Here is a 26,413-nt window from a genome sequence, read left to right as displayed (position 1 = left end):
AGGAAATTATTTTACAGTGTAGGGTTCAATTCCACCCTCGGCCGTCTCTGTGTTGAGTTTGCATGTTCTCCCCGTGCATTCCAAAAACATGCTAGGTTAATTGGCGACTCCAAATTGTCCATAGGTATGAATGTGAGTGTGAATGGTTGTTTGTCTATATGTGCCCTGTGATTGGCTGGCCACCAGTCCAGGGTGTACCCCGCCTCTCGCCCGGAGACAGTTGGGATAGGCTCCAGCATGACCGCGACCCTTGTGAGTATAAGCGGTAGAAAATAAATGAATGACTTTGTTCTGCGGCCCTTGAACACACCAGTGTAACGCAGATGGAGATTTATGTGTATGATTTTCTCCTTCACGATAATGCCGTGTGTAAATGTGCGTTTGGTGCGTAATCTCATGCTATATGTCCATTTGGCTTTCATTTCCTTATTGATAATATATATATATATATATATATATATATATATATATATATATATATATATATATATATATATATATATATATATATATATATATATATATATATATATATGATATAGTATAGCCAGGAGTGCTCCCAACCCACAATCTGAAACCTGCATGAACGCCACAACACAACAGGCTCTGACAATAGACCTGCGGGACCGGTTTCACCGTGCCAGTCGTACAACACGGGAAACACCCGGCAGGAACAACACCTGGATCAGCAGCCACACGTATGCCAATATCCTAAACAGATGATTCATATAAAGAAAATCCAGTTTACGGCTTCAAAATAAAAACAATGTTGATTCAATGTACATGGCCCTGTGTGGTAAAAAAAAATGATGGCCATAGAGCAGATGCAAAAATGTGGACACAAATGACAAAAATGTGAAAATTGATGAAGGTATTTACTCCAGTTCAAGTATAATCAGTTAAAATATAACAGATGTACAGATATGGATGCTGAGAAAAGACACACTTTGTCAGGTGATGACACCCACAGTCAAGGCAACACGGTGTGGTTGTGGAGTATCCAGTACTTTAAAAAGACCTTGCATATCAGGCCTTGTGAAGGCCTGCGAGCTGACAGCTCTTTTTCCACAAGTCCGCCTGCAGCTCCATGTCGTAGGATGCGCTGGCTGACTGCCTCTTCTGGCCGTTGTAGAGGTAGCAGCCACCCACCCCTTCCATCTCAGAGGCAACAGCAGCGTAGACACTTATGGTGGCGCCCTCTTCAGGAGTCTGTGGGAAATCACAGAAAAAAAAAACATTTATTTGGAAGAATTTGTTAATCCCACGTACGGTGGTAGCCTTAGTTTTCATACTAGATGACTACAACTATACACTGTGTGTTTGTATATGTGTTTGGCTGATATAGTTAATCTACAAACAGCTAAAATAATGCATAAGGCTAAAAATAAGCAATTAGCTAAAAATGTCATCCAATACTTCTCTACAAGAGAGGAGAAATATGATCTCAGGGAAGAACTACATTTGAAACACTTATATGCTAGGACTACGTTAGCGTTAGCATAGCATTTCAGTATGTGGAATCAAACTATGGAATGGATTGAGTAAGGAAGTCAAACAATGCACAACGATGAGCCAATCCAAGAAACAATACAAGCAGTTGATGTTTGCTAAATACAAGGATGAAGAGTCTTGAACCAGTCATGATGTGCTATATATATCACTATATTGACACTTACTATGGTACACATTATGTCATTGGATGCTCATATCACCTTGTATTTCGGTACGAGGTACATTATATTAAAAAAGTTTTTAAAAATTAAAAAAAATCCTTAAACTGTATTATGGAAAGCAGGAAGTGAACAAATGTAACAATTAGTGATTGTTAAAGTACCAGATGGAGGGTTAGGATTTAATAAGCTTTGCTTCTTCCTACTCCTTTTGGACATGTGGAACTGGGAACTGATTATGGGATGCACTCAATTGTAATCTGATGCATGTTCAAATGAAATAAAACAATTACCATTACCAAATGCACCATTACTGTTGCCGACAGTTAAATGTGTCTCGTTATTTTCCGCTGATATTGATCTGGATGTCGCTGGTTCAGTAGTACTACTACTTAGTGGTGTGCCGGTCATGAACGAACGGGTCAAAAGAACAAGGTCACCGGCCCTAAAATACTCGTTCAGTCCGTTCAGTTGCAAATACTTTTTTTTGATTGGCTGGAGAGTCGGTTCACCGTTCCTTTTGCAGAGCGGGACTATCTGCATGCTTGCCTGTCTTATCCTATCGTCGCGACTCGCTCTGTGGGTGGGTGGGGTTAGCTGACTGAAAGACCGAGACATTGACCGACACTCGTCGGCCGTTCATTCATGACCGACAGTTGACTCGGAACGAACGTGAACATGAGTGAACGGACTGACTCAACACGGATGACCGTTTTACATTATAATAATTCAACTACTTTTCAGGGAAAGTAAATACTAACTAAGTAAATACTAACTAAGTAAATGCAGCGGTGTGAAAAAGTGTTTGCCTCCTTCCTGGTTTCTTAATTTTTGCCCGATTGTCACACTTAAATGTTTCAGTTCATCTAAAATCCAAACCTACACAGCCGACAAAGTGATTGCCCTCTCTGTTGTAGCGATGGCTCATCCATAAGGTCACAAAAGACCCCGCAACAACAAGCATTTAGTCATTAGGCGAACTGCAACTGATGTGTACTGCGGGGTATTGTTAGTGGGGGTGGCAGTAATATACGTAGATGCCACCTTCCTAATCTCTATAGTTTATTAATATATTTGCCAAAAAAAGTACCCTAAACAAAATCTTGGCAAACGGCTTTTTCATCATCTGAGCAAGGGTCCACAAGTTGTCGTACAGCGCCGTGTCCACCATTCCCGGATCCACAGCATTGACGATCACCGAGGAACCACTGGCCACCATCTGCTCTTGCAGATGGTAGGTGAAGAGGACCAAAGCTAGTTTGCTTTGGGCGTAGGCACCATGGGAACTGTAATACGCCCTGGACACGGGAGAAAGCAGAGAGATTCGTAGAATGGGTAACCTACTCAACAACATCAACGATATCAACAATATCCTTTCCTTTTCACATCTTTGGGAAAATGTTACCCACAATGGCTAGTTTCAGGTTCGCTCATACCGACAAGTCGGTCAGGACGGCGTCAACATAAACAATTTCGACTGTATTTGTTAATCCTAAAACTTTGCACGATACACAATGGCGTTGTTTTTAATATCACTTCAGTTGAAAGTCAATTTTGAAATAAAGCAGAAAGGAATTGATTGGAATTACCTCCTGTTGAGGTCGTCCAAATGTATAACCCCAGCATAATGTGTTGCAGACGACATGTTGACAATCCGGGAACAGCAGCCCGCCCTCCCGGATTTCTTGAGTAAGTCGAGCAGCAGGTTGGTGAGTAGGAAGTGGCCGAGGTAGTTGAGAGCAAAGTGGAACTCAAAGCCATCTTCTGTCTGTCTCTCTGGAACTAGCATGGTCCCAGCTGCACAGTGACAGACGCAGAGTTATTGCAATGGCACAAGCCATGAATATTATGGGGTGTGTAGGGCCCTATGAAATGTTTCCCAAATTTGTTTTGTATTTTAAGTTTTTACAATTCCGCTTTTGACATTCATTCATTCATTTTCTACCGCTTTTCCTCACGAGGGGGTGCTGGACCCTATCCCAGCTGTCTTGGGGCGAGAGGCGGGGTACACCCTGGACTGGTGGCCAGCCAATCACAGGGCACATATAGACAAACAACCATTCACACTCACATTCATACCTATGGACAATTTGGAGTGGCCAATTAACCTAGCATGTTTTTGGAATGTGGGAGGAAACCGGAGTACCCGGAGAAAACCCACGCATACACGGGGAGAACATGCAAACTCCACACAGAGATGAAATGTTGGTTAAATAAATGTAAAAATTCTTACATTTAGTGAGTATTGGGAGTATTATATATAGTATTATAATATATAGTATTATATACACTTTAAAAGTGACAAAAAGCCTACCATTGTTGACCAAAACATGTAGAGGAAGACCTCTGCTCTTGAACGTTTCAGCAAACTGCCGTACTGATTTCTGGGAAGTCAGGTCCAGAAAGATAAACTCAGCTGAAAATTGAAACCAAACCAGATCAGTCAAAAAAAATGACAAAGATGCTAACAGTAGCGGCATGCACACTCAACTGCACATAGTTAAGGATGCATACAGATAGATCGACCGATTGTTCAGATGTTGACTTATCGACACTCGTAGTTGGAGCGTTGTTTTTTTTCGAATGTTCTAGAATACCGAGTCTAACTTTCCTACAATAATCAGGATTGACCGCAGTCGGTCGTTTCTCTTTGGAGGCATAAAACAATTTGTTTGTCACTGCATGACTCCATCCAATGAGTGCCAAAATCCAGCGACGATCCAAGAATTGTAGAACGACGCAAACTGGGAAAGTCTTTTGGGAGCCAATTCAAAACAACTGCAGATTGAAAGACCAAAGACCATCCGTTCAAACAATTGTGTGTAATTCGAGTTAATTGGATGTGTGACTAATTTGTTCATGTCTAGATCAAGACACAAACAGTCACTTTCAGATGGAAGGGAACTGGTTTGGCTGTTCCGGGACAACCCAAGACCTGGTAATGGTAATCCGTAAATGGCTGAATCTCACCTCATCTCCTGAACAGTGACAGCCCTGTACAGCAAATAGTACATCTTACCTTTGATTTATATTATCTGGTATTTGTATAATAAAGATGAAAAATACAGTTTAGCATGCCACTTGAGATGCTCTATGCTGCCAGCCACAACTTCCACCTACAGGGATTCATATTGGCCGTGGAGGAGCAACAGCAACTCAAGATCCCTTCTAGATAGCTAGATTTACTTTGCAAGACAGCCTTTAGCTGAAACATAACCTTGGTCAGCTGTGGAGGAATACAAGCAACATTCTTACCTTTCCCCTCAAAGCATTCTGCCTGAATTGTCCTTGCAGCAGCCATGCCTTCTTCTTTCTCATTCCCAGCTGGAGATGACGGAAATGAGAGAAAGTGTGTAGTTAAAAACATAGACGCTCATCTAAATACAGATACTGTGCTACTATAGCCCTGAACAAAAATGTTAAAACTGGGGCAAAACCAGTAGAGCAGTGATTCCCAAAGTGTGGGCAACGGACCCCTGGTGGACCATGGTGGTACTGCAGGTGGGCCATGAGAGGTCATTAAAAATATGATTCATTTTTGATATTTAAATATATTTATTGCACAATTAAAAACATATTTACAGGCCTAAGTAATAACCTATTGAGTGTTATTGACCTGTCACAATATTTTAGGAACCTTATACAGTTTATGATTGGAAAGCAGCTCTCTGGTCATCATGCCAGTCTTGAATGCAGTTATGAAAAGTATGAGAGTTAATTCTGTCTTGTGTGTACACCACAGAATAAAAGTTTGCGCTTCCTTTATCCCCCTGCTTTCACTTCAGTCCTGAATCTTTCTTATTAGTATTATTATTATTAATAATAATAATAATAATAATGGAATATTACCATTATATTATAATGATATTATTATTATTAATCATCATCATCCTCATCAATAATAATAATAAAACTCAAAAAATGGTCTGCGGCCCACCTTTGTCCTATAAACAGTACATAGACGAAATGCTGCGTTTTCAGAGCACTTAAATTAATAATTATTATTATTAATAATAATAAATATTATTATTATTATTATTATTATTATATTAAGTTAAGTGCAAACTGACTTGACAGTTGCCTACCGATGATAACATGCATGCCGAGTCTTGCCAGGTATCTTGCGGTCTCATAGCCCATTCCTCTTGTGCCCCCAGTAACAATGGCAACTCTTCCATTCTGCTTTGGTAAGACTGCAAGACAGAACAGTGCATAAAAACAAGATGATTGACAATCTTAGGAATCAACTTTTGTCAAGGTGCGTCATGTATGTCACCCCAATGATAACAGTCAAATGACAGGTGGGTATGTGTATCCATAAGTGAGGAATATGACTGTTTTAACATTTTTGAGAGTCAACCACTGATGCCATCACAGACATAGCTTCCGGTTGCAGTTTCCATTTTGTTAAACTAGCTAATAGCATGCTAGCGGGGAAGGACATTTTGTGCTTTAAAAAAATACATTAAGAACAGAGACAAGCTGTGCCCCATGTTGTACTCTAGCCGGAGAATGCACGCAAACCAAAGCAAAATCGTGGGGTATATTTTTTGTTGTTCCAAAAAACACGCAAACTGGGGAAGACGCTAACCAAGATTCCATAGATTAAAATAATCGTAAGTTGCAGCCCCGCCCCAATCGAACCGTCTGTATAACACGGCTTGTTAACACACATCACCTTTGTTACATACCTGGTGTGCCAGAGAATAAGAAGATGTAGCAGGAGGGATTCGTGTTGCCAACCTAGCTTGTTGCTATACATATTTAGTGCGTAATCAAACCCCTCAACATGAGTGAAAATAGCCACTACTTGCATTTTTCGTAGTGACTTAAGCCAAACACAAGGAGAATGGTTGATCATAATCTGATGATATGCACAAATCTGCTTTTGCAAGTTAACAATGCTACAACATGTCAAAATAAACAGAGACATTTTTTATAAAAATAAACCCTTTGACTCACACATTTCATGTCGACAAAAGCAGTCGGCCATGTATTTCGACATCTTTGGCTCTCAATGAACAAACTTCCCCTTTCCTCCCTATCCCTTATCTTCCCTGCTTTGCTTGCTTCGTATGTCTCGTTTAGTCCCGTCTTATACTTTTTTAAGAGCCTTTCTCTGCACTGTTCTCCAAAAACCTAAATCATGGATTTGATTGTGTGATCTCTCCACGCATAAGAATAAGAATAAGTAATAAGAACAACACTTGAGTTGATCGGTTGAACTGGTTGGGATACAAACGCTTCACAGTACTCATAAGAAACATTTCAAAAACCTTGAGCGCAATATAAACTATTTCAACTAATACTGCTATCTTGCCTCACACACACCCACTTACTCCACTGGCAAAGCCACTGTGAATAAACAATTAGACAAAGTCCCATCACATGGAAGAGCTTTAATGCATTCCATTGGTCTGTGCAATTACTACCATGATGAACACAAAACCTGCAAGTTGAAACAGAACTACAACAGTTGTATTCACTTGTAACGATACTATACAAAAATATATGCATATATATATATATAGGTATCTGTAGGTAACATCATCCAATTTTACCTTTTTGTACACAGTATCAGCATTTGGGAACAAATATGAGGTGATAGTAGTAATAATAGTAGAATTTATATCCGTGTAGTGTCAAAGAACACAACTATGGTGTGTTCAAGGACAGTCAAACAAAGTGAGAAGGGTCCCACAAACCAACATAAACTTGCAAAAACTCCTTAATTTCTAATTGGATATATTTTTTAACAAAATAATCACCCTTACTATTTTTAGAAATGGAATATTTTCCCTCAAGACATGTTGAACGCTTGTTTATAGCAGAATAAAACTATTCCATTCCTAACTGTATGGAATATTTTTCCGCTCTTTGAAAAGCTTCCAAAATTGGAACAGTATATAAAATCTGATGCTGTTATTTACAAAATATTTTGTAAAGTGTGTCTTTTTTTAATATACCATAACACCATCTGTATGTGTCCATAGATTATTATGGTTTAAAGCCCAAATAAAAATGGAAGTTAATCAAACCAAAAGTGTACAGTCTTGGTCCATGCTTCATTGCTTTTGGATAAGGCCGTATGTATTAAATAACCAGTACGGATTATGAGGATTTAAGCATAACAAAGCACAATGCCTTCTTTGAGATGAGAGTTTTTTACATGCTACTTTTTCCTGATGCATTCCTAGTCTGACCTTTACGGTAAGTACAAAATATATTTGACCTGATAATCTTATTTATCACTTTTGTCTATCTATCGAACTAGGTCGTCATGGATACATTCATACCCATGAGAAATTAGAGAATTGCAAAATGTATTAAAGTATTAAATTGATTTTTGTAATACAAATAATAAGTTCTAAAAATAAAACATTTTAGAAGAAAATACACTGAATTGACTTCCAAGTTTAATCTGACGTAGAAAAACAGAATGAACAGCAAATGTGTTCGTTACTACGACTCCGTTTGAAATGCCCTCTGGTTAAAATTGTAATATATTTTAAATGAGAGTACATGACATAATAAAAGAGCAAACCTGGCAGCGAAAAGGGTCTGTTGAACGTCTGATAGATGAGAACTTTGATTCCACACAAGTAAAGCCTGAGGAGAGGAAACAACACCTGCTCAAAGAATGTCAACATGTTCCTTCCGCTCCTGCGTCCGACTGAACAGTTCTTCCGGTGGTGGACAAATTAACAACTCTATTGTTCCGCCCCCTATCGAATGACATCACCATTGGGTTAGGCGATACTGCACTTTTTTTAAATAAATAAAACTGAGACGTTTTAGTCAATATTACAGAATGATTGTATTGACAAATATTAATATTAATTTCAGAATTGTCTGTTTTTTACTTCATTCCATGACTGCCTTCCTTGAGTGCGTCACTGACAATTATCCTTGGTATCACACGATCATTATTGGGATCTGGAAATCAAGACCACATGATCATTTATTCCATTCTCCTTTGTGGAGGAATAAGAGCATCATTTAAAATGTGGTGCTGCTTTGAACTTCAACTTTGAGTCTTGGAGTAATTTCATAGCTACAACTAAACATTGTAATGAATGAATAAATACAGAATATATGATCCATAATACCATATTAAATGATACATCAATGTTTTCACACGCTGTGGTTTTCATCCGATAATAGTTATTGAGTTATTTTCAATTGACTGCTGTTTTTCTTGTGTACTATTTGCAAGGTCCAAACGTAGTGCTCGACAGTTGGGATATATTCTTCGGTGTCAGTAACCAACACAGTAATTTCAATTTTCTGACCTTTTCATGCATAAAGACCCAGAAATACCAACCCACAAAGTACAAACCTTTCCAGGACTTTCTGGATTCTCCGTGACTGAACGCTCATATTTCTTCTGCTATTAATAACGTCGTTTCAGAGCAGCATCTTTGTGGGAACAAGGGGGTTCTTTAAGTGATACCCAGTCATGTCCCAATTTCACTCGCTGAGGCAAATATTAAAGGCAAGCATGTAAAATGTGTGTGTGATGACACTAATTCATATTCCCCTCGAGGTATATTCAATGCTAAAAGGATACTGTGTCCATCTTAAGAAGCCTGGGGCACTGAAACCACATCACAATCATTCATTGGCTACGAGTGTAGATCACAAGAACCTTGGTTAAGTCATCTTACATCACCTAAAACTCACTTCTATCTTTTGAATTTGGATTTCTACCTCATGGGACTTTTTTTTTAAGGTGATAGATTTGGTAATGCATTTTCATTATTATATTTGTCATTTAAACCCGTTGGAGAATTTTACATTACCGTATTTTCCAGACTATAAGTCACACTTTTTTTCATAGGTTGGCTGTTCCTGCGACTTATACTCCAGAGCGACTTATAAATGAAAAAAGTGTTTATGTTCCATAAACACTGGACACCTTTTGTGTTCATGTTTATTTTTTGTGTAGCTGAATAACCATTGTGTTAGCATATCTTACACCTATTCAGCCTGTTCTATATTCTTTTATTGTTAGAACTTGCCTTCCAAGAGGATGTAATGTCTGTTTTGGTCAAAAATGGGACTTATACTCCAGTGCGACTTGTATGTTTTTTTTCTACCTAATTATGCATTTTTGGCCTTGTGCGACTTACACTCTGGAACGACTTATAGTCCAGAAAATACGGCAGTTTGTAAAATAAATTACCCTCAAAAAATGCGACTTATACTCACAGGGCACATATAGACAAACAACCATTCACACTCACATTCATACCTATGGACAATTTGGAGTCACCAATTAACCTAGCATGCATGTCTTTTATTTTGTTTTCCTATGTTAGCACTAGCTAAGACAATCAATCCGGCCTCAAAAGTTGCAGTTACAACAAACAGTGAGGATTATGTTGCCTCACCTCTAGCCTGCTCGCCTTGTGCGCTAGCTTAATAACCAGGCTAAAGGCCACAACAAGACTACCATTCCATCTGTTCGTATCATTCATTTGTGGCAAATATCGATACATTTTATACTTTAGATGCGTTTAAGTGTTTGAGTTTAAGCCCCATGAAAAGCGTAGTTTTATGGTTATTGATTCCAATTATCAATTTCTTATCAAGTAACCTTCAGATGACATGACTGGTTATTAAATTCAGTGCACACATTAACAGCATTGCAATGATAACATCTGCAGTAGAGGCAAAGGTGCTTCTTTATCTGATGTATGCTATCTTGTAGTATAAAAGGAACTGCAAGTCTTACAACCGAGAACTTTCCTCAGTATGACAACAGTCGGTGTTGTGGGATTTGCTCTTTTGGTGCTGCTTTCAGCGGCCGGGGCAGTAAAACTACAAAAGTGAGTAACTTTTTTGTGTGGCTTCTACTGGTAAGAAATACTGGCCGATGTACTTAATCATGTTTGGTGTGTCCTACAGAAGAGAGTACAATTACTACAAGTATCATCCCATGTCAGAGGTGAGGATACAGACATGGCATCCACGCAGACACGGACACAGCCTAATAGCTTTTGGTCCAACAGATCTCCGAGTGGATGGTCCAGATGGAAAAGGATCACCCTGACATTGTAACGAGAATAGAGTACGGACGGACCTACGAGTTCAGGACTATTACCTTGCTCAAGGTAAAATAACCTTTTCATGTCACAAACTAGTACAAGACAAACACGGTTGCTCTCCAGATTGGTGTGAATACCGGAGAGAAGAAGAAAGCTATCTGGATGGACTGTGGTATCCACGCCAGGGAATGGATCGCTCCGGCCTTCTGTCAGTACTTTGTCAGACAGGTAATCATTGATGGGACACAGGCGGGAACATTGAATCCATCGGAAGTGGACTGCTGAGTGTTGTCATAGAAGACATTTTGCCTCAGAGAGCCGAACTCATGAAGCCTTCTGGGAAACGTCTTCTAAGACCACCTGAACTATCCACTTGGGATGGATGAAGTGTCCTGGGAATACCGATATGTTCTTATCGTTTCAGATCCTGCAAACATACAAGACTGACCCAAAAATAGACCAGATGATGAAGAACATGGACTTTTACATAACCCCGGTGCTCAACATGGACGGATACATCTATTCATGGAGGGACATCACAGTCAGTGTTGCCACGGTTTCACGCTACCTTTCCATCACCAAATACCACAAACAGACATACCCTAAAGCAAGGGGCTCCAAAATGCGGCCCGGATGCCATTTCTAAAAATACAATTTCATAAAAACACTACAAAATAAAACTTAAACAGGGAAAGAATTCAGAGAAACAAGGCATACATTTGAACAGAATTGTGAAATATTATGTGGAAAAATGACAAATAATTGTCGTTTTTGCCTACAAGAAGGCAAAATATTACGGCAATAATGTCATAATTACACAAAGAAAATATAAAAGAAGAAAGTTGAAATCGCTGTCAATTTTGAAAAATGGGAAAAAAACTTTACCAAGATAAAATATTAAGAGAAAAAGTCAAAATATTTTGAGTAAAATAGTCATTTTCTTCACGTAAATTAAATATATATAGTCCCATAATATAAATTATGGGACTGAGATAAGAATTATGAGAATACATTTTATTTAAGAAAAGTTGGAAAATTGCCACCAAAAAAACAACAGCAAAAATGGAAAAAAGCGGAAAAAGCCCAAAGTTCATACTAATATTTTTTTTCCACCTATATCACAACTACTACATATACTACTACATTATACTACTACTGCAGGACAGCAATCTGGATGGACAGATGTATGTCTGTATGGAAGACTGACAGGTGATCAGTCCAACCGGGACAGGTTTTTGATGGTCACCGCATTTGGATGAAGGGAGAAGTTCACCAAGAGATGAGTGAAACAACATTAACTAGCTACTCTGACCCGTTTAGACCCGTCTGTGGAGGAAGAACAGGTCTCCGGGGCCTGCAGGCTGCAACTGTTCTGGGACTGACCTCAACCGGAACTTCAACGCCAACTGGGGCAGTGAGTGTTTATACCATAACAACAAATATTTCAACGTCACTTAATATTTGTTGAGGTATGAGCAGGTATTATGTCATGCATTTACGGGATTTTGATTCCTTTCATAGCCGTGGGGGTGTCGTTTGACTGCTGCTCCCAAACCTTCTGCGGCAGAACTCCCGAGTCCGAGCCTGAGACTCAGGCCGTTACCTACTTTGTAGGAAGCAGGAAGGAGGACTTCCTGTGTTTCCTCACCATCCACTCCTATGGCCAGCTGCTCCTGGTTCCCTTTGGGCATCCTAACTTCACTGCCCAAAACTATGAGGAGCTGGTATGTATTTCCTGGGTCATGGTGCCAAGGTCAAAAGAAGGTGGGGATGTGGGTGGATGGGTACTGTTTCATTGTCAGGAACCCTTGCAACACTTCCTGAACATTTGTGGAAAGGGGGCTTGGATGTGAAAACTGGGCCTGGCACAGCTGGTTTGGTGATGTTGGTGATGCTGGTTTGGGTGTTAGCGCTGAAGGTTGTGGGTTTGATCCTCAGTGGGTAACAGTGTCAAAGGCGCGATATAAGTGAATGACCATTAACCAATCAGGTGACCTTAACGTCTGGTTCTTTAGATGGATGTCGGTTTGGGTGCAGCGGAAGCCATAAAGAAGGTCCATGGAAAGACCTACAAAGTAGGAACCTCACCTGATATATTATGTAAGTAAACATTTGGCTGCTGTTACCCTTGGACTGACTTTCCAGTGGAAGTACTTTTTAATTATTTTTAAGATATATACAGTTTTTTCCGGACTATAAGTCACACTTGTTTTCCTAGGTTGGCTGTTCCTGCGACTTATACTCCAGAGCGACTTATAAATGAAAAAAGTGTTTATGTTCCATAAAGACTGGACACCTTTTGTGTTCATGTTTATTTTTTGTGTAGCTGAATAACCATTGTGTTAGCATATCTTACACCTATTCAGCCTGTTCTCTATTCTTTTATTGTTAGAACTTGCCTTCCAAGAGGACGTAATGTCTGTTTTGGTCAAGTAGTTTCAAAAATAAATTACTTGCAAAAAATGCGACTTATACTCCAGTGCGATTTATGTATGTTTTTTTTTCGACCTAATTATGTATTTTTGGCCTTGTGCGACTTATAGTCCAGAAAATACGGACGTTTGTAAAATAAATTACCCGCAAAAAATTTGACTTATACTCCGGTGTGACTTATGTATGTTTTTTTTTCTATCTAATTAAGCAATTTTGGCCTTGTGCGACTTATACTCTGGATTGACTTATAGTCCAGAAAATACAATAGTTTGTAAAATAAATTACCCGCAAAAAATTTGACTTATACTCCAGCGCGACTTATGTATGCTTTTCAACCTAATGATGCATTTTTGGGCTTGTGCGACTTATACTCTACCGGTCGATCGCGGAGGTGGTACTGGTCGATCGCTGGTCGATCGCGGCGTGACATTAAAAAAATATCATCCCAGCATCAATGCCGTCACTTGATTGATATACAGGGCAGCCATTCAGATGACAACTGAATGTTGCCCTTCGGGTGACCAATCAAATCAAACGACGTCTCTAAGTGCAGCAGAACTTACGATGTCAGCCTATCATCCATCCCCGTTACTTGATTGACATACAGGACAACCAGTCAGATGACAACTGAATTTTGACCTTTAGGTCACCGCTCATGCGTAAACAACGATGCAAAGTGCTAAGCTAGTCGGCGAATTGCGAGATTTTAAGCCCTCGCTAAAGTTTATGGTCACTAAAATGAGTGAAGGAGCTGGACCAAGTAAAAAGGCAAAAAACATATCACTTCCATACGATATGGAATATTATACGGATATTGTGATATGGATATTATCCATGACTGATAAACATTTGGAAGTGTGCTTGAGGCTGGCTATCAGCAGCTACTGTCCGGACTATGCATCCCTGGCTGGTTCAATTCAGTGCAAGTCATCAAAGTAAACTCAGGTAACAAACTAGTTAATAGTTAATTATGTGTGTTTTGCAACATTGGCTCATTTGGTTATGTAAGGTACATCAACATACATTGTACGTACAAATAATCCTCAATACATTTGAAAATAAATAGATGTTTTGCATTTTTGTAGTGGGTAGATCATTTTGACTCGGTCATTTTAAAAGTAGCTCGCATGCTGAAAAAGTGTGAGCACCCCTGCCCTAGAGCGACTTATAGTCCAGAGAATACGGAAATTTATAAAATAATTTACCCGCAAAAAATTTTACTTATACTCCGGTGCGACTTATGTATGTTTTTTTCTACCTAATTATGCATTTTTGGCCTTGTGTGACTTATACTCTGGATTGACTTATAGTCCAGAAAATACAATAGTTTGTAAAATAAATTACCCGCAAAAAATTTGACTTATACTCCACTGCGACTTATGTATGCTTTTCAACCTAATGATGCATTTTTGGGCTTGTGCGACTTATACTCTGGAGCGACTTATAGTCCAGAAAATACGGTAGTTTCTAAAATAAATTACCCGCAAAAAATGCGACTTATACTCCGGTGTGACTTATGTATGGTTTTTTTTTTTCATCTAATTAAGCATTTTTGGCCTTGTGCGACTTATACTCTGGAGCGACTTATAGTCCAGAAAATACGGAAGTTTGTAAAATAAATTACCTGCAAAAAATTTGACTTATACTCCAGCGCGACTTATGTATGTTTTTTTTCTACCTAATTATGCATTTTTGGCCTTGTGCGACTTATAGTCCGGAGCGACTTATAGTCCAGAAAATACGGTAATCCCTTAGACCAGTGTTGGGCAAACTTTTTTGACTCACGGGCCGCATTCAGTTCCCAAAATTGTCAAGAAGCCAAGACTCTATATTATTATATATTATATTATTATAATATTTGATACATACAAACTGTTTTACATTTATAATTCTAACATTCCACCTGGAATTATTTATCGGTAAAAGTGTCATACATTCTGTCCCTTTTTTCCAGGAGCACTTTAAACATCAGACCTCATCAACTGACTGTTAAAGAACAGAATACTCGGAAGTCATGTTGCCAGCTTGTATGTTAAAGGTTTAAATACTTTGGTTGCAACTGTCAGGCCGGATCCAAACACTCAGCGGGCCGCATGTGGCCCCCGGGCCGTAGTTTGTCCACCCCTGCCTTAGACCAATGGTTCTCAACTTGTTTGGCTGCGGGACCCATTATCACCCCTCAATGTCAAGCACCGACCCAAATTGCGGAAATCTGTCGGGTGTGACACGTCTCTCTTTCCAGCAGCTATCTGCAACTGTGTGTCAGACTGACGTAAAGTCAAGTCTCCACTCACTGGCACCATAGTAAGTCGTGTATTCCAAACCCGGCGATCCACCAGTTGAGAATCATTGCCTTAGACCAGGGGTGGGCAAACTACGGCCCACCAAGCGTTTGAATCCGGCCTGCCTGTTACTTTCGGAGTATGTCAACTTTTAACATGATGTCTTCAGTAAAAAATAAAAAATAAATAAAAAAATAAAAATAAATGTAAAATAAAATTTTGTAGTTTGAGGTAAATGAAAACATATAGTTGATAGTATGACACTTTTACAAATAAATTTAGACTAATAATTCAAGGCAGACTGTTAGAATTATAAGCGTAAAAATTGTGTGTGTGTGTGTTAAATACATGTTCTGGACCCCCGCACAATTTTATTAACTCAATGCGGCCCACGAGTCAAAAAGTTCGCCCACCCCTGCCTTAGACGCTGTAGTTGCACACCGGTTAGTACTGATACCTCACAGCAAGACAGTCCTAATCTGATTTACGATTCCTCTCCTTACGATATGTTCAATTTCAATCTTTCAGATGCCAACTCCGGGTCCTCCAGAGATTGGGCTCGACAACAGGAAATACCCCTCACCTACACATTTGAGCTGAGAGATACGGGAAAATATGGCTTTGAGCTTCCTGAGGATCAGATCCAGCCCACCTGTGAGGAAGCCTACAGCGGCGCCCTGCACATCATCACCTACGCCCACGACAAAGTCTTTAACCGGGCCGTGCCATCCAGTAGGGCGACACTCTGGACCGTGCTAGTCGTGGTAGGCGTCGCCAGTATCGTGTGACACCGAAGAATGCACAAATCCATCGGAAGTATTTACATTTCGTTTCAGTTGGGCAAGGGTATGTGAATGTACGACTGATATATTCCAATAAAGATGGGTTGTCTTACTTTTAAATAGAGAGAGTGTGTCTGGTTCCAGCTCACCCGCGACCAGGAAAGGTGCTACAGAAGATGCTGTTGGACGGGTGATGCACATTTTTGCTTTCTAGTCTCATTAAAGAGGAAAAAAATAATTACTTGAAAAGCAAGTAGCCTTGTTCTCTCAGATGAACCAGCGGGAAAAACATTCTATTTTTAGGACTACGTTGCATGATGATATCCACATAGTGATATCGTTCTTCACACGCCACACAAGTGTTACAGTGCAAGTTCTACACAGTACACAGGTGAGAAGGTTCCACACTTAACTGTATAAAAAGGTACTTAAACAGGACAAGAGGTAATTTGTGTAGCTAAGAGAACACATATTTCATGTCGGGATATACAGTAGCTTGTGGTGTACCTCTGGGGTCAATACTAGAACTAAATGTGTTTATTTTATATGCAAATTACATCTACAAAGTCACAAAACGATAACAGGAAAAATTGAATGAAATTCATTTTCTACTGCTTATCCTCACGAGGGTCGCAAGGGGTGCTGGAGCCTATCCCAGCTGTCTTCGGGCGAGAGGCGGGGTACAACCTAGACTGGTGGGCAACCAATCACAGGGCACATACATATAGACAAACAACCATTCACACTCACATTCATACCTATGGACAATTTGGAGTCGCCAATTAACCTAGCATGTTTTTGGAATGTGGGAGGAAACCGGAGTACCCGGAGAAAACCCACGCATGCACGGGGAGAACATGCAAACTCCACACAGAGATGGCCGAGGGTGGAATTGAACTCTGGTCTCCTAGCTGTGAGGTCTGCGCGCTAACCACTCGACTGTTGTGCAGCCCGAAAGTTGGATATGTCATATTAAAAATACACAACATAATATGACACGGAACACTTCAATAATGGATAGAGCTAAACGCAAGCGGCGCCAAAAATCACTTACTTGTTTTAGCGTTTTTTGTAATTATTACAAATGCATAATTCCTTCACTATCTATTATACTGCATTAAAGAGAAAACCCCACTAGATGGCGCTGTTTTTCTTTATTTCCATATATTGTACACGGTATATATACTGTATATACAGAGTATACTGAAGATTTTTCCAAGTCTTTGTTTTATTTTGGGCTACACAAAATTGTAAAAAAAAATAATTGTGTGATCTTAAGTCATAAGATAAATATCAAATACTTTTTCTTTAACAGGCTGCAATGCTAACCTGGTGGGCTAGGCAGGCTGGCATTCATTTATTACGTATTTGTAAATTATTTTTTCTGAGAGAAAGAAAAATAAATTTAAAATTAAAAAATGAAAAATATTTTTTCGAACCAAAAATCAGCATATGGCAAATATACGAGGATGCACTGTAATGATAATCAGTATCGGCACTGGTAATAGGATCAATACCAAAATTGGCTGTATCACCAACACCGAGTTTCTACAAAGTAAAACTGTTGTCATGTGCTCTGAAATGATTTTTTATATAATATTGATTTTTATTAAAGTATTATTATATATTCTACTATTTATTATTTTCAAATAAGGAACATAATTCCCACAAACAATGTCCCATATATGACATCACACATCTGTGGCTAGTATTTCTAGTTTGCAGACAATAAAAGGATACACTCTTTCCGTCATTGGGCAGTGTTTCCACCGACACCCGTTTTTACCCGCTCAACCTGCCAGTCGACTAAAGCCCCTCCCTGCTCTCTCAGCCCAACTTCTTATTTCCTGCTGTGGCTCCAACAAAATCCTCTTCTCGCACGGGTCTCTGGTTCCGCCACCTTCTGTCCCGCTCCTTGTATTTGCACCATGAGCGGTAAGCTATGGACAGAGGAGCAGTTCAACTGCCCCGTGTGTCTGGACCTCCCCAACGATCCGGTCACCATCCCCTGCGGGCACAGCTACTGCATGGCCTGCATCAAAGACTTCTGGAGCAAGGATGAAGCCAAGGGCATCGTCAGTTGCCCACAGTGCCGCCAGACCTTCTGCCCTCGGCCCTCTCTCTCTAGAAACACCATGCTGGCTGAAGCGGTGGAGCAACTCCGCAAAGGAACCCCCAGGTCTGAGGTGTACCAAAGCATACGAGGGGCGTTAAAATCCAAAAAGACTCTTCCCTCCTCGGCCGTGCAGTGCGACCTCTGTAAAGGAGAACAGAGGGCAGCGGTCAAGACCTGCCTGGTGTGCATGAGCTCGTACTGCGACACCCACCTGAAGCAGCACCAGACGACCAAGGCCCTGAGGGACCACGAGCTGATAGCGCCGACAGGAAACTTGGCCGAGAAGATCTGCACGCAGCACAAATACCTCCAGGAGTTTTTCTGTCGCCAGTGCAAGGTGTTCATCTGTTGGCTTTGCACTAGCAACCAGCACAAAGGCCACGAGAGCGTGTCCACCAAGGCTGAGCGCATGGAGAAACAGGTAAGGCGGAGAAATGAAGTGAACATTTCTTTATGTATGTAGTGAGAGTATTGTGTATTAGCCTGAGTTACTCTGGCGTCAGAAGTGGGATTACGATGTGGAAGACTGTTTACACCAGTTTGATACATTACCAATGAAAGCCGGATTTGTGCACAGTCATCCTGCATTGTTATTCCGCCGATGTTACACTGGTGTCAGAAGTGGGATTACCATGTGAAAACTGTTTATCCGACTGTTTGATACATTACCAATGAAAGCCGGATTTGCACTGGTGTCAGAAGTGGAAGCTGTTTACACTCACTGTTTGATACATTGAAATACATTGTTATTCCGCCAATGTTACACTGGTGTCAGAAGTGGGATTACGATGTGAAAGGTTGTTTACCCCACTGTTTGATACATTATCAATGAAAACCGGATTTGTCCCGTCATCCTGCCTTGTTATTCCGCCAATGTTGCACTGGTGTCAGAAGTGGGATTACGATGTGAAAACAGTTTACCCCACTGTTTGATACATTACCAATGAAAGCCAGATTTGCACTGGTGTCAGAAGTGGGATTACAATGTGAAAGGCTGTTTACCCCTTCTGTTTGATACATTGAAATACTTTGTTATTCCGCCCGATGTTACACTGGTGTCAGAAGTGGGATTACGATGTGAAAGACTATTTACCCCATTTTTTGATATTTTACCAATGAAAGCCGGATTTGTGCAGTCATCCTGTCTTATTCTGTTGATGTTACACTGGTGTCAGAAGTGGGATTACAATGTGAGAGACTATTTACCCCACTGTTTGATACATTACCAATGAAAGCCATATTTGTGCAGAGTCATCCTGCCTTATTCTGCTGAGGTTACACTGGTGTCAGAAGTGGGATTACAATGTGAAAAACCAGATTGTGGTTGTGGTTGACCTGATAGTGGATCAGGTTATTTATGGAGTGCAGTTCTCAGAGTGGGAAAGAAAAGTGGTTCTCCGCCACAATCAACCCACACCCTACAGCGGGGGGCCAGAACCTCCCTAGTGACCGTACTGTGTGTGTCTTTGTGTGGCATGCAGTCCTAATCAGCACCAATCAAAGGCTGATTTGTGCAGCGTCATCCTGTAACATTGTTATCCTGTCGATGTTACCCTGGTTTCAGAAGTGGGATTACAAATGTTCAACCCCAAGAACGAGTATGGGCGCTAGTGCAGTCGCCATGGCGTGGAAGAAAAGTGGTCCTGGAGCCTTAAAGGAGGGACCGGGACACCATTGAGTGGTACTTGTTGAGTCATCCTGTTGTCAATCATTATTCAGCTGACATCAGACAGATGTCAGAAGTGGGATTATGACGTGAAAGCCAAAGGGAGACAAGAACAATATTAAACTCTCGCTCCACGGAAGTGTAGGCACTCCTAGGCTTTTGCATAGACACCAGCCAGGTTGAACACATTCCTAACGACATTCCGATCCACACGCCTCCATGTAGCCCCGCCCTCTTTTCACTGATGTCAATGCTTCTCTTGTGCAGAAAGTGCTGACTGAAATGATGGCAGAAAATCAGCAGAAGCTCAAAGAGAGACAGCAGGAGCTGAAGGACATGAAGAAGATGATGGACGGCATGAAGGTGGCGGCGTTGTATCGTAAACAGCTAGAAATACAGTACTGGGTTACTGTTTGTACTTTGTATACTCAAGAACAAGTACTCAAGTGCAAAGTCTAATTGAAAAAATTACTAAAGTAGAGAACAAATTAGTACAAGTTGAAAGTACAGGTAGAACGCTTTAACAACATATTTATATGTACTCAAGTACAAAGTATAACAAAACAAAATACTGCAAGTATATAACATAATGGTACAAGTTGGTAAAGGTGAACTTGACTGCTCTTTAACAATACTTTTACATTTTGACTTGGACTTTTACGTTGTTTATACTTACAGTAGTCTACAGCAGTCTATACAGTAGTACTTAGTAGTACTTAAGTATAGACAGTAAAAGTTCAAGTCAAAAGTACATGTAAAAGTGTTGTTAAAAGGTATACCTCAGTAGTACTTAAACATACAATGTAAGTAAGTAAGTAAGTAAAAGACAAAAGTACATCTAAAAGTGTCACTACTTGGATTTTTATTTTCTATACTTTGGTCAATTTTTTGTACTCAAGTACAAATGTAAAGTATGAGAAAGTAAAGTGTTTTTCTACACTTGTAGAAAAACACAATGTTTTTTGACTACACGTGTACTTGGGTGCAGAAAGTAAAAGTACATTTTTAGTTATCATCCTTTGTACTTAAACATACGAAGTCAAAGTACACAAGGTTAACTTGACTACTCTTTAACAGCAGTTTTACTTTTGACTTGTACTTTACTTTTTTCAAGTACAAGTAACCGGTACTCGCATACAAAGTATGATGACTAAAAATAAGTGTAAAGAACTCAGAACCTAAAAGAACACATTAAATAGACTTCTGACATGTACTTTTACCTTATTTTGTATTCTCAAGTACAGTAAGTAAAACTACAAATGTACTCGCTGTGACTTTGAGCAGCGCTCCACAGACCGCGTCCACAGCGACTCCGAGAAGGTGCTGCTGGAGCTGCAGCGATCAGTGGAGAGACTGCAGGAGCTGTTGGAGGAGGTGCTGGAGGAGGTCGGCCGGGAGAAGATGGGCCAGGCTCAGGAGGTGACGGAGAGCCTCGAGGCAGAGATTAAGGAGCTGAAGAAGAGGGACATTCAGATGAAGGACCTCACTCAATGCGAAGACCACATCTACTACCTGCAGGTTAGAGGAGTACCGTCCATGAGGTGATGTTCTCCTGAAAGCCATTTGAGGTCCACGGTTCCTTTCAGACGTGTGAGAGCATGTGCAGTCCACTGGAATCGGGAGACCTTCCAGCTGTGCAGGTAAACCATGAAGCTTCCTTTGAGCCTGTCAGGGATGCCATCCTGGATCTGAGGGATCGAGTGGAGGAGCTCTGCAACCAGGAGCTCAGCAGGATTAACAAAAAAGGTATGGTTTGGTTTGGCCTCAAAAAATATCATTCTTAATAAAATCATGTCAAATGGGGGATTTAAATGAGGTGGATATATTTTAAACTTTGAAAAAATCAATTATAAAGTAATTATTATTATTTATTATATATTTATTATGTACTCAAAATGTATATATAAAAAACATTTTGGATAATTATTTATTATTATATGTATTATTATTATTTATTTATTATTATAGTTGTATTATCTATTATAGATTATTCATTGTATAACTTATATTGTATATATATATATATATATATATATATATTATATACTCAATAAAATGTTAAATATATATATAATTAATAATATATAGTAGAACTGATAATAATAAAACTATATATATACATTTAACATTTTATTGAGATATAATAAACAATATATAATAAATAATAATATATAGTATAATTAATAATATTAATACTGTAATAATAAATAATTAATAATTATTACTTTTATTATTATTTATTGTATTATATTTTATGTATTATATACTTTATAGTATATAACATTTTATTGAGTCAAAATGTTAAATATATGTATAACATTTTATTGAGTATATAATAAATAATATATCATAAGTAATAGTAAAACTAATAAATAATAATAATAAATATTATAATAATATATAATATATAAATAATTATCTATTTCTCCCTGTTTGTCTTCGCTTTTTCCAGTCAATGAGACAACTTTATTCACACTGGGCAATGGTAAGATTAGTTTTATTTGTTATGAATGTAGTATTTTTTTGACATACAGTCGCAGTAGTGATATATATATGCTGTTTTTTCATCCAGCCCATCGCAATACCAGAGGCGGCCTTTTGAAATGTGAGTTTTTTTGGTCCGATTGTTAAAAAAAAAAAAAAAAAACACTAAAAAAAATGTCCCAAAAATGTAAGAACTTTTTTTAAGCACATTTCTCCACCGCCAGTGTTTTCTGCATTGGGGCCACGGAACTCGAACAATCGCTCTGCAGGTACCACCGACATGCACGTCCATCCGCATTCATGCATCATAGTGACGCTAAATGATCTTCATCAAACCGCTTGTTTTGTAGGCTCTTCCCCAAGCATCTCGGTGACATCACGGAACGCAGAAAGACGAGGACTGGGTATGGACGTCCATCGTACGCGCTGCGGGCAGACATGGAAAAAAGTGCAACATGTTCCTGTATACAATTTCAGGCATCCGGGGGCCAGACGTGAGGAGCAGGGACACGCCGAGAGGTGAGCATGGAAGGTGTACAGAAGTTCAAATGTGTCATTGGCGCCAACTATGACAGATGCATTTTTCCTGTCCTGTCCTTGCAGAGGTCGCACCGAGGTCACCAAGACTGTGGGGCCGACAGAGGCGAGACGAGCAAGAGTCGGGTAGGTTCACGCTTCTAATCCGAGAGTCCTCTAGATAAAACGGGTTCCTCTGTAATGAGCAATTAAGAGAAACAACCGAAAATCCTTGATGGTAGTCCAAGGAAGAATGTGGAAGAACCAAATCCAGAACATGGTGGTGGACACCAGTGGTGAGGGACACAGTGAAGCTGAAGGAGGAGTACTTTTCGGCCTTTTTCGTCCATGGGACTTCGGCAGGTCAAGCGGCATGCAGATCTGACAGTCACAAACGTTGGGGGAGTTCGGCTTGGAAAGGATTTCGGATCACCAGACTTCAACTGGAGATGTATTGGACCGATGAAGTAATACTTGGAAGTCTCGAAGAGAAAGCAGTTCCTGGGGAATCTACTATATGCTCTCCTACAGTATTTCTGGGGCTGAGGTTGTAGAGGTGGTCAAAGAGCTCCTGGGTAGGTGAGATCTGCCCATAGTTCCTTAAGGCCCTGGACCCTCGGTCATTACATGAACATCAGGGCGGTGCCTCTGCAGTTCCTCTCTGAGGTTATTCTTATGGGCCTACAGTATCTGCGTTGATCATACATATGTGATGTATTTTTAAATGGGGTTTATTGTTTGATTTTTTTTTTGGCATTTTATCCTGGTCAGCAGTGAAGGAGGACAACCTTCGACTCACCCCGAGACCCAGCCCGACTCCAAGCAGGAGAGAGTCCCCATCCCTGTGGAGTCGGTCCAGTCAGAGTCAGGATGTCTCTTCTATGCCTTCTCAAACTCCAGTCAGCCCGAATGGGACTCTTGCACCAGTTTCTTCTCTGGCTCCTCCACCAGCTTCCACTGGAGGTAAACACACGTTGTTGCGTTTCTGAGCAGCCATAACAAATATTTATTCCAGCTTTTAGTCGGATGGCATCCATCAGCAGCATTTTCCGCTCCCGCCGTGGCAACGGGCATGTCACCACCACGCCATCTGCAGGTATGTGTGCGCTCGGACACCATTCTTGCTCATGCGGCCTTATCGTACTTTTGTAACGAACGCTCCTTTTCAACAGGGGGGATGCCGACTCTTTCTGAAACACCGACACAGGGTAAGACTGCTACCCAAAAACCACTTCCATCATTGGGATGATCTGACCTCTGAACCACACGTCGTCTTTGCACAGTCAACCCCAGTCTGTTCTTGGACACGCCCACAACCACAAATCATGCTCCCGCTTTCCCCGCACGTGAGTAACAGGCACTCCTACACAGCGGAGGCAACTGCGTTGCAATTAACACCGTTTGATATTCACCTGTCAGTGAGGGAGATCAACATCGACAGCATCCAGGCTGCAGAACCGAGAACAAGAGAGGAGTTCCTACAATGTGAGTCTTTGCCGTGTTATCCACAATACGTAAACCTACAACCATACATTCAATCCATTTTAGGCCCAGTTTTGGTAGACATTTGGCCAGGATTAAATACAGTGCTGTTACGGTCCACTTGCATTGGTGCCAAGTAGGGCACTGATCTACCAGATTCAATAAAGGTCCAATTTTGATATTTTTCATTTCCTATAAATGCAAATCCAACATAGATACATTAACAAATTATTAGCATCAACATTTCAATTCTTTGTTGTCTTTTTGTGCTTGTTTTGTATTTTTAAAATATTCCAAATGCACTTTGGAAACCACTGATTTATTTATTTATTTATTTTACAAAGTCCATGACTTATTTAGTTTTCATTCATTCATTCATTCATTTTCTACCGCTTATCCTCACGAAGGTCGCGGGCGTGCTAGAGCCTATCCCAGCTGTCTTCAGGCGAGAGACGGGGTACACCCTGGACTGGTGGCCAGCCAATCACAGGGCACATATAGACAAACAACCATTCACACTCACATTCATACCTATGGACAATTTGGAGTCACCAATTAACCTAGCATGTTTTTGGAATGTGGGAGGAAACCGGAGTACCCGGAGAAAACCCACGCATGCACGGGAAGAATGTGCAAACTCCACACAGTGATGGCCGAGAGTGGAATTGAACTCGGGTCCCCAAGCGGTGGGGCCTGCACACTAACCACTCGTCCACCGTGCAGCCCCTATTTAGTTTTCTACTGTACAATTTAAAAATGAGCAATACAAGTCCAAAGTGTCTAAACTGTGGCCCATAGCTCATTTTTTATTGGTGAAAAAAACATCAAAAATAACAGGTATATATATTAGTCATACATGTACGTATGATATATGTGCATGTTTTGTAGAAGGAACCTTAAAAACTCACTCTTTTCACTCTCCTTTGTAGACTCCGTCAACTTCACCCTTGACCCCAACTCCGCCCACCGGCGTCTGGTTCTCTCCGAAGGCAACACCAAAGCCACCCTGCAGGCGGCGGTGGAGCCCTACCCGGACACCCCTCAGCGTTTTGATGGCTGGACTCAGGTGATGTGCGGCAGCCCGCTGTATTCCCAGCGCTCCTACTGGGAGGTGGAGTGGCGAGGCCGAGGCTCCTCGATGGGTGTGGCGTACGGCGCGCTCAGCAGGAAGGGCACGGACGCCAGGGCCGGAATGGGATACAATGCCCAGTCCTGGACCCTGGAGCTCTCAGACTCCTGCTGCTTAGCTTTGCATGACAACGAGAAGAGAGACATACCGGTGATCTACTCCCCCCGTGTGGGGATCTACGTGGACCTGTCAATGGGAACGTTGGGGTTCTACGGCGTGGCTGAGAACATGACACACCTTCATACCTTCCGGGCAAACTTTACCCAGCCACTCTATGCCGTCTTTGGGGTGGGGAGTGGCGTCGGAGTGGGTATGGACTTTGCGCTTGGACAGTTCAACTCCACCTCAGACAGCATCAAGCTGTGTCCCATGTGAGGACACGTCATGGGTGGAGACCATGACTGAAGTTCATACGATACATTTACAGTGGAAAAAATTTAACTTTGTCCAGAAACATGAGAGAATGGATAATAATAAGGATTTTTGTTTGTTGACATGGTTTTTTGTCATTAGTGGACGTTTTTAATTTGGATTGCATCTGCAAAATAACCCGTCATGGAGCCAAATAAAGGTGCAAGTAGCAGCAATTGGACAAAGGAGGTATAAGACACCCCATTCCATCCCATCCACCTTCGACGCTACTCACCTTCTACACGAACAACAGTCTTCAATAAAAGTAAAAGTCATGATAAATGCTCATTCGTCCATCTCATTCACCATTTTTGAATTATTTCCTGTTGTTTTCTGCAATTATTCTCTATTAAATGGATTTTTAGCTCTGATTTTTGGGATTCTGGAACAGA

At 40.6% G+C, this 26,413-nt stretch overlaps 3 protein-coding genes across 4 annotated transcripts; 2 read left to right on the top strand and 1 right to left on the bottom strand.

Moving 5' to 3' along the window:
- Positions 1-856: 856 nt before the first annotated feature.
- On the bottom strand, positions 857-8,378 carry dhrsx (dehydrogenase/reductase (SDR family) X-linked). The gene is made up of 7 exons (XM_058052573.1): positions 8,215-8,378; positions 5,756-5,863; positions 4,926-4,994; positions 3,985-4,086; positions 3,260-3,467; positions 2,761-2,968; positions 857-1,209 (listed from the first exon to the last, which is right to left on the bottom strand). Exons 1-7 carry the CDS (start codon positions 8,318-8,320, stop codon positions 1,027-1,029), a joined length of 984 nt encoding a protein of 327 aa, XP_057908556.1. The 5' UTR covers positions 8,321-8,378; the 3' UTR covers positions 857-1,026.
- Positions 8,379-10,104: 1,726 nt separating this feature from the next.
- On the top strand, positions 10,105-16,310 carry LOC131104905 (carboxypeptidase O-like). The gene is made up of 9 exons (XM_058052566.1): positions 10,105-10,501; positions 10,581-10,620; positions 10,685-10,786; positions 10,844-10,948; positions 11,145-11,261; positions 12,041-12,134; positions 12,242-12,444; positions 12,736-12,820; positions 15,964-16,310. The coding sequence occupies exons 1-9, from the start codon at positions 10,428-10,430 to the stop codon at positions 16,221-16,223; spliced, it is 1,080 nt and encodes a 359-aa protein (XP_057908549.1). The 5' UTR covers positions 10,105-10,427; the 3' UTR covers positions 16,224-16,310.
- Positions 16,311-18,002: 1,692 nt separating this feature from the next.
- On the top strand, positions 18,003-26,396 carry trim25l (tripartite motif containing 25, like). Of its 2 annotated transcripts, none has more exons than XM_058052546.1 (16): positions 18,003-18,754; positions 20,267-20,362; positions 21,284-21,517; positions 21,586-21,745; positions 22,452-22,484; positions 22,572-22,604; positions 22,708-22,752; positions 22,834-22,887; positions 22,961-23,002; positions 23,087-23,146; positions 23,774-23,962; positions 24,015-24,095; positions 24,172-24,207; positions 24,283-24,345; positions 24,419-24,484; positions 25,411-26,396. In XM_058052546.1, the coding sequence occupies exons 1-16, from the start codon at positions 18,146-18,148 to the stop codon at positions 25,983-25,985; spliced, it is 2,376 nt and encodes a 791-aa protein (XP_057908529.1). In that variant the 5' UTR covers positions 18,003-18,145; the 3' UTR covers positions 25,986-26,396. The 2 variants fall into 2 exon arrangements, with proteins under 2 accessions (XP_057908529.1, XP_057908528.1); XM_058052545.1 differs by having other exon boundaries at positions 23,771-23,962.
- Positions 26,397-26,413: the final 17 nt, after the last annotated feature.

Source organism: Doryrhamphus excisus, chromosome 16 (genome assembly GCF_030265055.1).
Source record: "Doryrhamphus excisus isolate RoL2022-K1 chromosome 16, RoL_Dexc_1.0, whole genome shotgun sequence".
NCBI classification, from domain to species: domain Eukaryota; kingdom Metazoa; phylum Chordata; class Actinopteri; order Syngnathiformes; family Syngnathidae; genus Doryrhamphus; species Doryrhamphus excisus.
Note: the sequence above shows the minus strand (reverse complement) of the source record. Positions and strands in the feature narration are given on the sequence as shown.

Bases quoted from the DNA above. Each gene is read 5' to 3' on its own strand.
- LOC131104905 (XM_058052566.1), top strand. From the start codon at position 10,428: ATGACAACAGTCGGTGTTGTGGGATTTGCTCTTTTGGTGCTGCTTTCA. The intron at 10,621-10,684 runs GTGAGGATACAG...TTGGTCCAACAG, and splicing joins AGTATCATCCCATGTCAGAG to ATCTCCGAGTGGATGGTCCA. The intron at 11,262-12,040 runs GTCAGTGTTGCC...TGACCCGTTTAG, and splicing joins ATTCATGGAGGGACATCACA to ACCCGTCTGTGGAGGAAGAA.
- trim25l (XM_058052545.1), top strand. From the start codon at position 18,146: ATGAGCGGTAAGCTATGGACAGAGGAGCAGTTCAACTGCCCCGTGTGT. The intron at 21,746-22,451 runs GTATGGTTTGGT...CGCTTTTTCCAG, and splicing joins CAGCAGGATTAACAAAAAAG to TCAATGAGACAACTTTATTC. The intron at 23,003-23,086 runs GTGAGCATGGAA...CTGTCCTTGCAG, and splicing joins GAGCAGGGACACGCCGAGAG to AGGTCGCACCGAGGTCACCA.
- dhrsx (XM_058052573.1), bottom strand. From the start codon at position 8,320: ATGTTGACATTCTTTGAGCAGGTGTTGTTTCCTCTCCTCAGGCTTTAC. The intron at 4,087-4,925 runs GTAAGAATGTTG...TTCAATTTTCAG, and splicing joins AGAATGCTTTGAGGGGAAAG to CTGAGTTTATCTTTCTGGAC. The intron at 3,468-3,984 runs GTAGGCTTTTTG...GTCACTGTGCAG, and splicing joins ACATGTTTTGGTCAACAATG to CTGGGACCATGCTAGTTCCA.